This window comes from Pangasianodon hypophthalmus, chromosome 11, assembly GCF_027358585.1.
Source record: "Pangasianodon hypophthalmus isolate fPanHyp1 chromosome 11, fPanHyp1.pri, whole genome shotgun sequence".
Lineage (NCBI taxonomy): Eukaryota > Metazoa > Chordata > Actinopteri > Siluriformes > Pangasiidae > Pangasianodon > Pangasianodon hypophthalmus.
This window is the reverse complement of record NC_069720.1, coordinates 8,010,098-8,022,981: the sequence shown is the minus strand read 5'-3', so window position 1 is coordinate 8,022,981 and position 12,884 is coordinate 8,010,098. Positions and strand designations below refer to the sequence as shown.

The 12,884-nt window shown below is 37.9% G+C and overlaps 1 protein-coding gene across 1 annotated transcript in view; it reads left to right on the top strand.

Moving 5' to 3' along the window:
- The window catches only part of ntrk3b (neurotrophic tyrosine kinase, receptor, type 3b), a 132,797-nt gene extending 126,938 nt beyond the window's left edge, over nucleotides 1-5,859 (top strand). Inside the window, exons 16-17 of the mRNA XM_026930256.3 lie at nucleotides 2,978-3,136; nucleotides 4,375-5,859. Coding sequence (XP_026786057.1) covers nucleotides 2,978-3,136; nucleotides 4,375-4,560 — 345 coding nt within the window. The 3' untranslated portion in view covers nucleotides 4,561-5,859. The remainder of the gene's footprint in view (nucleotides 1-2,977; nucleotides 3,137-4,374) is intronic.
- Nucleotides 5,860-12,884: the final 7,025 nt, after the last annotated feature.

Genomic DNA, 12,884 nt, shown 5'->3' with positions numbered 1-12,884 from the left:
GCAGGAAGTGGAAAGTTCATATTGCACCAGCTGATAGCATCTCTCCAGCACACACATGCTGCGATATTGACACAGCTGAAAGATTAGAAAATCATAACCACACTGGACATATTCACTGCATCGAGTGATTATAAACAGGGGTTCTGCCAAGCACACAATCCACACACCACTAGTCATATTGACATTGGCGCTCCTGCAGGGCTCGAGCACCTGGCCACCAGAAACTAGTGAAAGGGGGAGGGAGGAAAAAGATAGCGGCCTTTTCACCAACAGCCAATCCAAACGCTTTTGTGCGGGTATTGAAGGTGCTGCATTGATTCCCTGGCGTTTAATGGTGTGTCAAGTATCCAATGTCTGAGGTCTTTTGATAAATGGAGGGAACATTCAGGGGAAAAAAAACACTAACAAACTGGAGCCAGAAGTAATAGTGCACAGTGTCTTTACTTCACGAGTCAGGGTCTGTTTGCATGATTCGCAAGTATAGGGCTGTATTCAGACCCGGAGACTTAAGTACAAAAGTTATGTCAATATTTACGTGGGGAAAGTTATGCTTATTCAGAGATGGGTTATGCAGCCCAATTCAGATTATTCCGATTTTTTTTTGAGTGGAATCATCCTAGAGAGGGTTTTCCAATAGAAGCTAGACCACCACCTTTAAATACAAACACTTGCCTTTAAACTGAAAATAGCTTTTTTCTTTGATGTTAAATGTAATAGGATGCATCATAAAAGCAAGAGATGATTTGAAAAAACTGAAAATAGAAAAGACTAGTACAATGATATTGATATTGATAAGGATGAGAAGATTGCAAGCACTGAAGTAAACATCTAACAGGAGTCTAGTATATTGGAAAAATACTGCTGTTATAATTATTTTTATAATAATTATAATAGTTATAATTATCATATTAATCAATTCAAATTTAGTTTAAGTTAACAAAATGGCTTCCGCTCTCATTATTAGTCAGTATATAAAATAGCACTTGATCCAGCACATCCTAACATTTTGCATTTTATTTTATTTATTTATTTATTTATTTATTTTTCATCATGCTCTGACATGACGTCATGAGTCATGAGATACTAAATCAAAGTCATGAATTCATAATGTGTGTGCAGGATTTAAGCTATTTTGTCATGCGTTTAACTCACTATTTTGAGCCTGTGTTGTGTCGATGCATCTGAGGATTGAATATTGATGTGTGCAATTTTGGTATTCGGTACTAAACAACTCTGAGAGTATGCACTTACAGAATATATACTGATGATGATAATGGTAGTGGTGGACTTAAATTGATTTCGGGGCACACACTGAAGAACTCAGGAGTGATAACCTAGGAATTGTCAGGAATCAGAAAATAGAAAGCAGGAGGCAGTAAAACAGAATGTAAAAAGAGAGCTACTGTGAGAAATTCACACACACACAGGCACATTCATCATGAGAGCCTGCATCACATCCTGTATTTGCAAAATCAGTGACCCCAGAAAATAACAGTACAAGTTCAGTTTTGCAAATCATGCCAGGATTATTGTTGCTCAGGCTTCAGACTGCCTGTGGCGGCTGTTGATAAACAGGCGAAATGCACAGCTCAGCCATGTCAGTCATATTGCAAAGAAAAATCAACGAATATCTTGCAAGCTGGACCCAATGTTCTACCTGTCCTATAGAGTTTATAGAACAAGCATTGCACAATGTATAAACTTGTTTTCCTGTTTTCCCCCTTCGTCTCGAGTTTAAAAAAAAAAAAAAAAAAAATGCCTATCGGCTCAGTCCAATCTGCTTCATCTTCACTTAAAAGTGTAAATGCCTGGTGAGTGGCCCTTGAGGAACTGTAATCCATCCTCTGCCATGCTGCACCACTTTCCACGCCACTAATCCAATCTCACCTTCCACCATGCAGCCACGACTAGCCTGTAATCCAGTTTACACGCCAGTGAAAGGCAAAGCACTCCAGAATGTCACTGAAAGGAAATTTGTGAGTAATTGCAAGTGAGATGATTATTTTTTTAACACATATTTGTATCATTTATTTTTTGAGGTGGGTGGGAGGAGGGGTGGTTGTTGTATTAATTTCCTACCCTGCTGGGCTAATTGCTTTGGCCTCAGCCACAAAGCCCAAGGTGATAGCGCTATCATTTGCATGCCTGTTTAACCGGTTTTAATTCGCCTTCCTTAAACAGGGATTCAGATTCATTTGCACATGTAGGGAGACCAGTGTGTGTGCCACCGAAAGGTCATTTAAAATCACCATCCTAACTTAATTAGTTTGCTTAATCCGGCGAGAAGCGACCCACAGAAGCTCACACTCTACTAAGGTGAGGAGACGTGCTATAGTGAGCGCTGTGCGATGGCTTGTAAATGAACACGTTTGAACAATATGGTTCCAGAATTATGATGAAAGCACCTAATTAAATCTGGCAGAGGGAGATATTTACAAAGCAAGTTCACATTTGTCTGCACAACATTAAGTTTGAGTAGCCTGAAGTAACAGCAGACAGCAGGAGGGATGGGAATTAGAACAGAAACATCATACCAGGGTCCAGTAATAGCCATTAGAGATTTGAGAATATTCCCGCCTAATGAGAGCAGAGTGTTAGCTTGATTAATGTGGTTTAGAACCTTCTGTTTCATTACAGATTTGGCCCCTATGGCTGGAAGTGTCAGTGTTAAGTTACATTCATCCAGGTGTGCAACCTATCAACATTGTACAATAAGGCATTGCCATTGGTGGATGATTTTTTTTTATTTGTCCAGGGAGTTTTTATGGGTGTGGTTCTATCGAGTTCTTTCGCAACCCTTCATCATTCTTCTTCTCTCAACTTCACTTTCGAATATCACCTCTAATCAGCCAGTATCAGACTATATCTTTTTGTTTACTGCACAACGAGCGATCCGGGGCACGGCTCATCATGCTGTTAGCGAGTGTGACGCGTGCTGGCTGACTAACCGTGGAGTGTGTAATCTGTTCTCCTCCAGGTGGGCGGACACACCATGCTGCCCATTCGCTGGATGCCACCCGAGAGCATCATGTACCGGAAGTTCAGCACAGAGAGTGACGTGTGGAGCTTCGGCGTCATCATGTGGGAGATCTTCACCTACGGCAAGCAGCCGTGGTTTCAGCTGTCCAATAACGAGGTGCTGGAGAATTTCACGCATACAGACATATTTAGAACCTAAGTGTGATCTCTGAGGAAGACGAGAGCAAACATAGGCAAAGACTGCCACAGGGCCGACAGAGTTCTTAGTAATTCAAATTCATCCTAACCAGTATTGAAGTCTGTAGTTTTATTGAATAGTACGTTTCTAGATGTGGCAGGTCCACATAAAATCATTAGAAAATAGTCTCTTTTCTTTTATCCTCTTCAAGAAATCCAGATACTGTGAATATACAAATTGAAAATGGCCCCAAACTACTTGCACCTACTGTCCTTCCCTGGTAAAGCAGTGTAATAACAGAAAAGATTTGCATACTACAATGTGATTGGCTCTTCTGTTTGATGATGCAATAACAACAGCATTTGCTCAGTACAAACTTAGATTCTCCAATGGGAATTTTAATGCCAACTGTTTTGTAACAACATGACTGCTGTTAACATTTTTTTCCCCCTTTGATTAATCAGAGCACTCAAAATCTCAAGAAAGGTTGTGATAAAAAAAAGGTCAGACCTTTGTGTAAACTTTATTGTGTAATGTGCATTAACATAGAAGAGTACAGAAATAGTTTATATAATATAGTTAACAGTTTAGAATAAAGGTCATCAACCGGTGGACCCATCATAGCGTTTCAGCAGACCAAACTGATAAATGTAGAAAAAACTGGCTGTAGTTCAGCAACTCCAGTCTTCTAAACATGAACCTGCTTCTGTAGCAGATCTTCTATTGTGCTTTATCTAGTCACATGCATTTATGTACATTATTCAGCTGAAGGCAGCTTATTGAACTACAGGGCTACAGGGCTAGAGACCTTAGGTTACAAAAAAAAGAGAGTTTTTATAGACTCTGATTTTTCATTTGATTTACTCTCTCTAGTCTGCAAATTGACAACATGGCTTGTTTAAAAAAAAATCTGATGATGAAAACAGGATGTTTACACACAAATGGGCAAGTTTATTCTTCTGATTCAAATTCAAAGCAGACGTCTCATCTGTTCAGAGTCCATGGTGCTAGTCAAAAGTAGTAACATGAAGCAACACTATGAAACAAAACATAACCATTTCGAATTGTCTTATTTATCGCCAATCATTAATTATTAAGCATTAAAAGGTAACTGTTTTCACTATTCAGTCAGTTAGTTACTTATGGAGGCCTTTCTAAGTAAGGAATTGTATGGAACCTTTACAAACTGAACTTACTAACCCCTTTTCCTCCTACAGGTGATTGAGTGCATCACACAAGGGCGTGTTCTGGACCGGCCTCGTCTTTGTCCCAAGGAAGTTTACGACCTCATGCTGGGCTGTTGGCAGAGAGAACCGCAACAGCGACTGAACATCAAAGACATTCAGAAAGTCCTGTATGCCTTGGGCAAAGCTGCACCGGTCTACTTGGACATCCTTGGCTAACGCTGGTGCGCTTCGTCAGGCCTGAGGCCAACACAATCCAGGAGAAACCAAACGGCCCCTAACCTTACTGCACCACTGTAAAATCACCTACATGTCGGGGATGGACTTAAGTGCCTGCAACACCATTTTTTTTCAATACACTCGAATAAAAAGTACAAAATATTTAAAGAAAACTTTTACATTTTCTTTACTCGTACAGTATATAGTGTACAGAATTCTACAAAGCTAAACATTTTCCTAAAAACTGATCAATAAAAGACAGCGAAGTTGTGTAAAAGATATGTTGCCTTTGAAATGGCAACCACGTATCTAATGAACAAAGCTTTCCAGTGTTTCATTTTATAAACGTATATATACATATATGAATATATTTTTTATTTATTTAGTTTCATTCTTGAAGGTATGGGTGCCTGTCGTGTTTAGCACTGTTGATAGATCTTCATTTCAAGATGGACTTCTGATGTTGTTTTCTCTGGCACATAGTCGGCAAAGCCTTACTAAATTTCCGTTACTCTAGTTAGCATCTGTTTTTTGTTTTTTGTTGTTGTTTTTTTTTGCTTTTCCCCCTTTCTTTTTTTTATACTCTGCCATTTTGATTTGTCAGTGACGAGTGCTTGAGTGGAAAAAATCTTTAGAATACTAAAATATAGGTATATTTTAATTGTATGTGATTGTACATACTGTAAATTTCTATACTGGTCAGCTTAAATTATTTTTTTTCTTTATATGTTTGTTTTTGTTTTGTTCTTTGGTTGGTAGCATCGATTTTCTAAACACAGCCATGAGAGGGCATAAATATTGTTCAGTGTGACCACTATTGTATCACTTTAATCTCGCGCTCTACAGTCAAATCATTTACAGTTTGAATCTGCTGTAAGACAGTCAAAGGCAAGTGAATGTTTGTGGAGGAAATGTCAACTATCTGCAGAATCACATTCAATGGTAAACTGCTTTACTTTCGAACTTGCCAAAAACATAAACTACAGTGCAAGCTTTGTGTCACTATTCTATAATGACACCCACCTAAGCAATGTTTTTGCGAATCTTCATAGTACGTGATATCAGTGCCATTGCATCTGAAGTTAACGATCTCATGGTGTTTGTTGTCTGTAGCGAAACAATTCTGTGTTCTTTTGCAATGGGAGTGTTTGTAGTTATTTTACACCAAATCTTTCACAGCGTCACTGTTTTGACAACTTCCGATTCTCTTGCCTCTTTGCAGTACCGGAAAGGTTTGCTAAAGACAAATGAAAAATGTATGTTTAGAAGATGTATTAAATAAACATTCAAATATGGTCAGCTGGAAAGACTTTTATTTCTTGCCGTATGTTGAACAACGTTTGTTTTCAACTTAGAGATTTCCTAAGGTTATTAATTTCTAAATAATTTCCATTTCCATATTTATGTCGCATTTTTTAACAGTGCAGCTTTACAGAAATCCACTGTTGATCCCTAGTGAGTGGGCCTGAAGCTAACAATGGTGAGGAAAAACTCCATAAGAACATTAGGAAGAAATCCTGGGAGGAACGGACAATCAACTGAACACCGGATAGAAGGATTACAGTAGGAAGAGTACAAAAGGGATTAACAGAGAGAGTCAGCTCAAAGAGAGTAAAGATTTATGGAAACTGTCATGTGAATATATTGAATAAGAAATTGCATTTTGATTAAAAAAAAATTCTAATATATGGCAGTAATTATATCAGGGGCCGTCAAATGGCATACCCAGCAAAGTATTTCAGTGGCTCAAACCGAGGAATATGTTAAAAATGAATATGTTATGCTTTGTTACTAATGATTAAACATAAGAATGAATTGTTTGTATCTTCAGTTAGTAGTTAACATTGGATTAAACATTGGCACACTTATGGAATGAACAGATACGCAGATAAAGTACTAATAATAATTAGTACCATACTAATGCATAAAATGAGTAGCCTAAAAAAATGTAACAAGCATTAATGATGAAAACTTTCAATTTTGAAATTACAGAATAGACTAGAAATAGAATACTAAGTAAGGAAATAATATGATGGGGTGGTATGATGCGGCCCAACACAAAACACAGTTAATGCTGCTACTGTTGTCGTCCTGAAGTGTGTTATTCTGCTTATAAATCAGCAATTTGCTGATGAATCTTTTTTTTTTCAGTTATTAACGAATGACATATTGTGTTTTTTAAAATCTATACATACATTTAACATTGTGGAATGTCTGTGAAACAAGTTAGTCAGTCAACAACATGTTTATTATTATAGTCTATGTAGAGAAGCCACCATACAAATTGTTACCAAAAAACTGTAACTTATTTCCTTTTTTTTCCCCAAATGTTAAGTTAGTCTAAGCATACACTAAGGATTCAGAGTTCAGAGCAGGCTAGCCTTACAGCAAGATGATTACGTAGATCATAATTAGGAATGTTACTCTGTTAATTCATGCACTCTTTATTATTGATGTTCAGTTAGAATTTTATCTTATTTATTGTTGCCTTTTTCTAATCAATGTGGAAATGACTGTTTCCTGATTGACCTCCCTGTGCTATGGTTTTAGTCTCAAGAGTAGTGGTGGAAAGAGGACAAAATGCACTGACACTGAAAGAACTGCTACTGTAGTAATATTTCACTTGAGTAAAGTATAAGTAATGATCAAGAAAATTACTCAAGTAAGACTACCAGTTGTCTGGGTAAAAACTACTGGAGTAATTACTGTACCATTTTTTACATGTCTGTAATGAACACAACTAATCTAAAAATGTTCTGTATCTGAGAAATGCATATTTGAACAATTATGTTAACTAATCACGTGAGCAATGCTGAAAGTGACCACCACCTCCATTATAAACAGTATATAAAGAAACTTTATACTAGCTAATGAAATTGTTGTTGGGATTTCAGTAGCTTGCTAGGTTTGTTAGTTATCACTACTGAAATCACTACTGAATATTAAAGCGATATTTTAAGTTTAATACAGAGTTTTCACACTGTAAAAGATCTGACTAGCAAGTCTAGCTCACTCAGTTAACTTGAACTTAAATGTCTGACCTGTACATGTTTCCGCAGGTCGGATTTTAAGCAGTGAAATGCTGATATGTCCATGGGTTTTGGCTTGCACAATTTACAGATCATTGTTATGTTGTATCTGTTGAAGCATTTGAAACTGAAGATAGCTGATAAATTGGCCCAGGGATGCTCATTTATCTCCACTATGTCAGACATTGCTGCTTACTAAAGCATTTGGCTTCTGAAATATAGACTTTTGGCAAGAAACTGCTTTATTTTGATTGCATCTCAAAATTGAATTATATTGAAATTTGCCATTACAGTGAGCCATGTACTCAAATTGAGTAGTTTGTTACTTTTCACCTCTGCTCAAGAGCTATGGCTTAAAAACTGTACATGGTGTACTGTATTCACTTCTACAGAAAACTGCAATCATTATTTTCGGGTAAAACTACTACTACTGAAACCGCAGCATGTGTACATGAGTCATTAACAGCAATAATGTCTTAATACTAAAACCCTTCATTACTAATAGCATTTCTGATCCCCATAGCAAAGTGGTAATCTATCATTCATTCATTAGTAATGAAGTGTAACACATTATTCATTTCAGACAGTTGCTATACTCCTTCATCATCGTGCTCTTACATAGTTATTGGGTTACTACGGAACCTTATTGTAAAGTGTTACCCATAAGGCTTTGTGTTATTCAGTGTTCAATGAGAACAAACATATTTTGAATTTGTTAAAATTGCAACATTCCTGAAAACCCTTTAAATTTTGTAAATTAAAAAAAAAATGGCTGGTTCCTGAAAATGACATTTTTCCAAATCCCTAAACTACAAATATAAATGAATTTGATGTCATATATGTAATAATGTATGCATGTATTTATATGTTTACATATAATGTAACAGTTGGATTTAGGTGTAGAGGCTCTATTTAGTTTTGTCAAAAACTCACAGAATCCACAGACAGGGTAGACATTAGGTTATGAAACATAAATCCATACTCCAATCTGGCTCTATGTGTGAGTAAGCTCAACCATCTACCCAGTGTGTATCAGCTAAGTGAATACGTGGGCCTTTCAGGGGTCATCTCGTTGGCCTTTGACCTCTATCCACCGATGGAGAGCCATTGTGTGCAATTAGCTCTCAGCTGTTTCTGTTGGAAATTGGAGTGAAGCCATTTTCAGTTGCTAACCCACAAAGGTTGAAATCAGGCAGCAGCTAGAGCTATTTTGCTATATGCCTTCTATTGATTATTTGATTACATATCCATATGTAAAAACCCAAACAGTAGGTCAGTAAGAGTCTAGGGATGTGGAACTAGATGACCTGGAGACTAGCAACTGGAGCTGCTTCTGAAAAATGGCTCAGAATTGCAGCTCTAATACGAACAAGGCTCATATGCACAAAGGCACAAGAGAGCCAGAGGCAGTTGTATGAAATATAAATAACTAGAAAGACTACGAAAACAGAACAACACACTGCTAAAACACACTACATACGGGTGAGAGTCAGGGCAGAGCTGGAGCATGAACTGAGGAAAACAGGAAAGTAGTGTGACGTGTGAAAGATCATACGATTACGCAAGATACGGTTTTATACACATATAAACATACATACGTACATACATACATACGTACATACATACCTACATACATACATATATATATATATATATATATATATATATATATATATATATATATATATATATATATGTTTGTATGTATGTATGTATATACATATATTACATTTATCGATAAACCAAGTGCATTTTAATTGAGGTCTGATATATATATATATAATCAGACCTCAATTAAAATGCACTTGGTTTATGGATAAAAAGTTGAGAGATGCTTGACAGCCACCTGTCTGTATTACTGGCAGTGATGAAAGTTTTGACGTTGGATAGAAAATTACATGAAATTGGAGCAGCTTACAAACGGTAATGATTTTCTGTCATCTCATAACACACAAATATATTCAGAGATTCTAAAATTGACTGAAGAAAACAACAATATTCTTGGGCTGATACTTGTGTATTTTTATTATTACTAATTTTAGAATTTAACGATGAGCTAATGTTATATAATATTTTGACATATAATATTATTAGGAAAAAGGCCTGGGAAATGGTCAGAATGGACGCAGAATGCTGAGTGTAGTTCTCGAGGTCAGTGATGTCTGACTAGCTCAAGCATGGAAGATATGACTTGTTTGTAGCTTCAGTAAATGAAATGAACAGTAAGTGAAAAGCTTGTGTGCAGAAAGAAATGTAAATATTTCTCCACTAGCATATCATACATAGCTGAACTATTTCTTTGAACTGGTTTATACCATATATACGGAATGCTCAGTTGTGATTGGTCAGAAGGTTTTGATTAATTTTCTTTAACATCAGCTCTAACAGTAGCTCTGGCTGCAAGCCAAGTTTTTATTAATGCAAACGTTCTATAGTAACAACTTACACTCTACATAATCAGATTAATTAACATAATCATAATTAAAATATATCTAATTGTTGATATGGTGACGTTTTCTGTGAGGTCTAATGGTTAAGCGTAAGGGTGAGCTGCAGTTTTTAAGTTTTTTTCTGACATGGGAGAGTCTTCAGGACAGAGGAGTTTATACTTTGTGATTTCTTGGTAACATGACAAGCTGCATTTATTTGTCTTGTCAATTTCAAGAGAGTGAGAAATAGAGAGGCTTGTGGGAGGATGTCTGTTTAAAGCTGTAAAAACATAAATGATAACAGGATTTTCCCTGTTTCATGGATGTTCCAAAACTTTAACCAGAATTCACTCATATATGTTCAGTAATCACTTAATCCTGACCAGGTTCGCATAGCCAACCTGCATGTTTTTGGGAGGAAACCAGAGAACCAGGAGGAATCACACAGGGAGAATACACATAACTCCACAGAGAGAGTAACCCAAGCTCACGAATGAACCAGGGACCCTGATGGCAATGCTACCCAATGGATAAAAAGTACAATGTGTCATTCTTTATTTAACGAAAAATTTAAATCTTTGGCAAATTGCTATAGTATAAGAGGAATAAAGCATGAACTGGATAATAATCATTGACAGGATCGTATGCTGTGTCTGAATGAGTGATGTTACCACAAAGAAGTTGACATTTACTTATTTAGCCAATAAAAAAAAAAAAAATCACAAAGTATTTTAACTTACCCAGATTTCCCAAGTTACAGAATGGAGCACTATCAATTTAACATGCCTTTCATTTACAAATAGCAAAGAAATTCACAGCTTCAGTTAAATACAACCCAAAAAGAAATCTTATCTGACTTGATGTGATGGCCAGTAACACACACACACACACACACACACACTGAGCTGGCAGAGCGTGTGGGATGAGCTGCATGTGGATTGTTGTGCCTGTTGCTGTCACTGCGGCACAACATCCATTTGCGGCATTAGGTGATGCTACTTAGATTAACCTTGGCTTGCAGAGTCGCTGTTGCTAGAAGCTTATTAGAATTCACAATGCAATGGAGATGAGAGCTGCACAGGTGGGCTGTAGCACTCAGGGTCTCAGCTCGCTGTGTATGTGAGACAGCTCATTGCCAGCGCTGTGTGTGTGTGTGTGTGTGTGTGTGTGTGCGCTGGCTGGGTGTAAGTGAGACAGCTCGTCTGGGCTGTGTGTGTGTGTGTGTGCTTGCCGTGTGTCAGTTAAGTGGGCATGTGGGGATTGCAGGGGCGTCTCATTGGCCTTTCACCTCTACTCACTCTGTCCTGCGATCTCCTCGGGGGAGTCATTTTGTTCCTCTTGGGAATAGGAGCGATGTGCTTGTCAGTTCCTGACCAATGAAGGGTGAGATAAGCGAGCAGCTGTGGAGCCATTTGGTAATGTACATTCTATTGATTATTGGATTACATTTATCAAACATGGTATGTAGGAGAAATTCTGTAAATTGCACAATCCATTCACATAAAAAGCCACCCAGCCCTTTATATGCACCACTCCACAGGAATATGTACAATGTCCCCTACCTGATCCAGGCTTGACTGTGGCATCATTCGTTGTCAAGAAGATTCATGGCGCCCTTTAAAGCTGCATTATACAAACAACGCAGGCTGACTGTGGCTCTGTGATCGTTTAATTGGCCTTTTGATCAAAGTGAAGCTTAACATCGCAGTCATTTCATCATCATTTTTGCCATCGTTATCGGCACTCTGTCCATTTCAGCATCAATTAGCCATACAAAATGTAACACCATTTGCTTAAAAATTGTCATTGTCTATTAAGTTTCATTGCACATTAATGCTGTGCATCCAGGCTTTTGCTTTTTCTGTTAATGAGTATTTCCATAGCAGTCAGTATCAATAGCGTTTTTAAATTGTTCTACATCAGACAAAATATGAAATGAGTAGTTTTGTACATCTTTATCATGGCACAGTGGTTCTCTTTCTCACACAAGGCTACTGTGCAAACCTCACCAGATGTTTGTGGATACTGTGAGTACAATACCACCGACGTTCATGCATCTGAGTGTCTCTGTATGTGTGTCTGTGTGTGTGTGTGTGTGTCTGTTAGCAGTTGGAAACTGCAGATACCTGCGGACACTAACAAAGGCGCCTGCTCAACTGATCAGTGTGCTCTTCACATCTGCAGCCCCCACGGAGCCGTGTTTCCTAATCTAATTAGGCGGGCTTGCCTTTATTTTGACTGTCAATCACAAGCTTCTCTGTGAAGGTCACATCTTCCTGCAGAGGTTCAGAAAACAGACAGCTGAGCAGAAATACAGAATTGGTTAGTACTCAAGCCTGGTGAGCTGCCCTGTCTGTTTTTGGAATGTGGTAATGTTTTAGATGTCAGTGTGTCATGATCGGAATGACAAGTACGAGTGTAGGGAGCAGTAGGGATCTTTATCTGTGCACAATGTTCCTGTGTCTAATGTTGCCTTGCACGAGATATGTGCAACATTCACAGTGACGTGACAAATATTATATTACACATATATCTTTCATTCATTCATCTTTCTTAGGGTGGTGGTGGATCCAAGAGTCTATCCTGTGTCAAATGCTGCACTCAGTAAATATGTACACTCACCGTCCACTTTATTAGGAACACCTGTACACATGCGCATTCATGCAATTTTCCAATCAGCCAATCATGAAGCAGCAGCACAACACATAAAATCATGCAGATACCAGGTGTGAGCCTGTGCCCACTACACAGATTCCTGTTCTTGGCTGAGAGGAATGGAACCCAATATGGTCCTCTGCTGTTGTAGCCCATCTGCCTCAAGATTCAATGTTTGGTCCATTCTGAGATGCTTTTCTGCAGACCATGG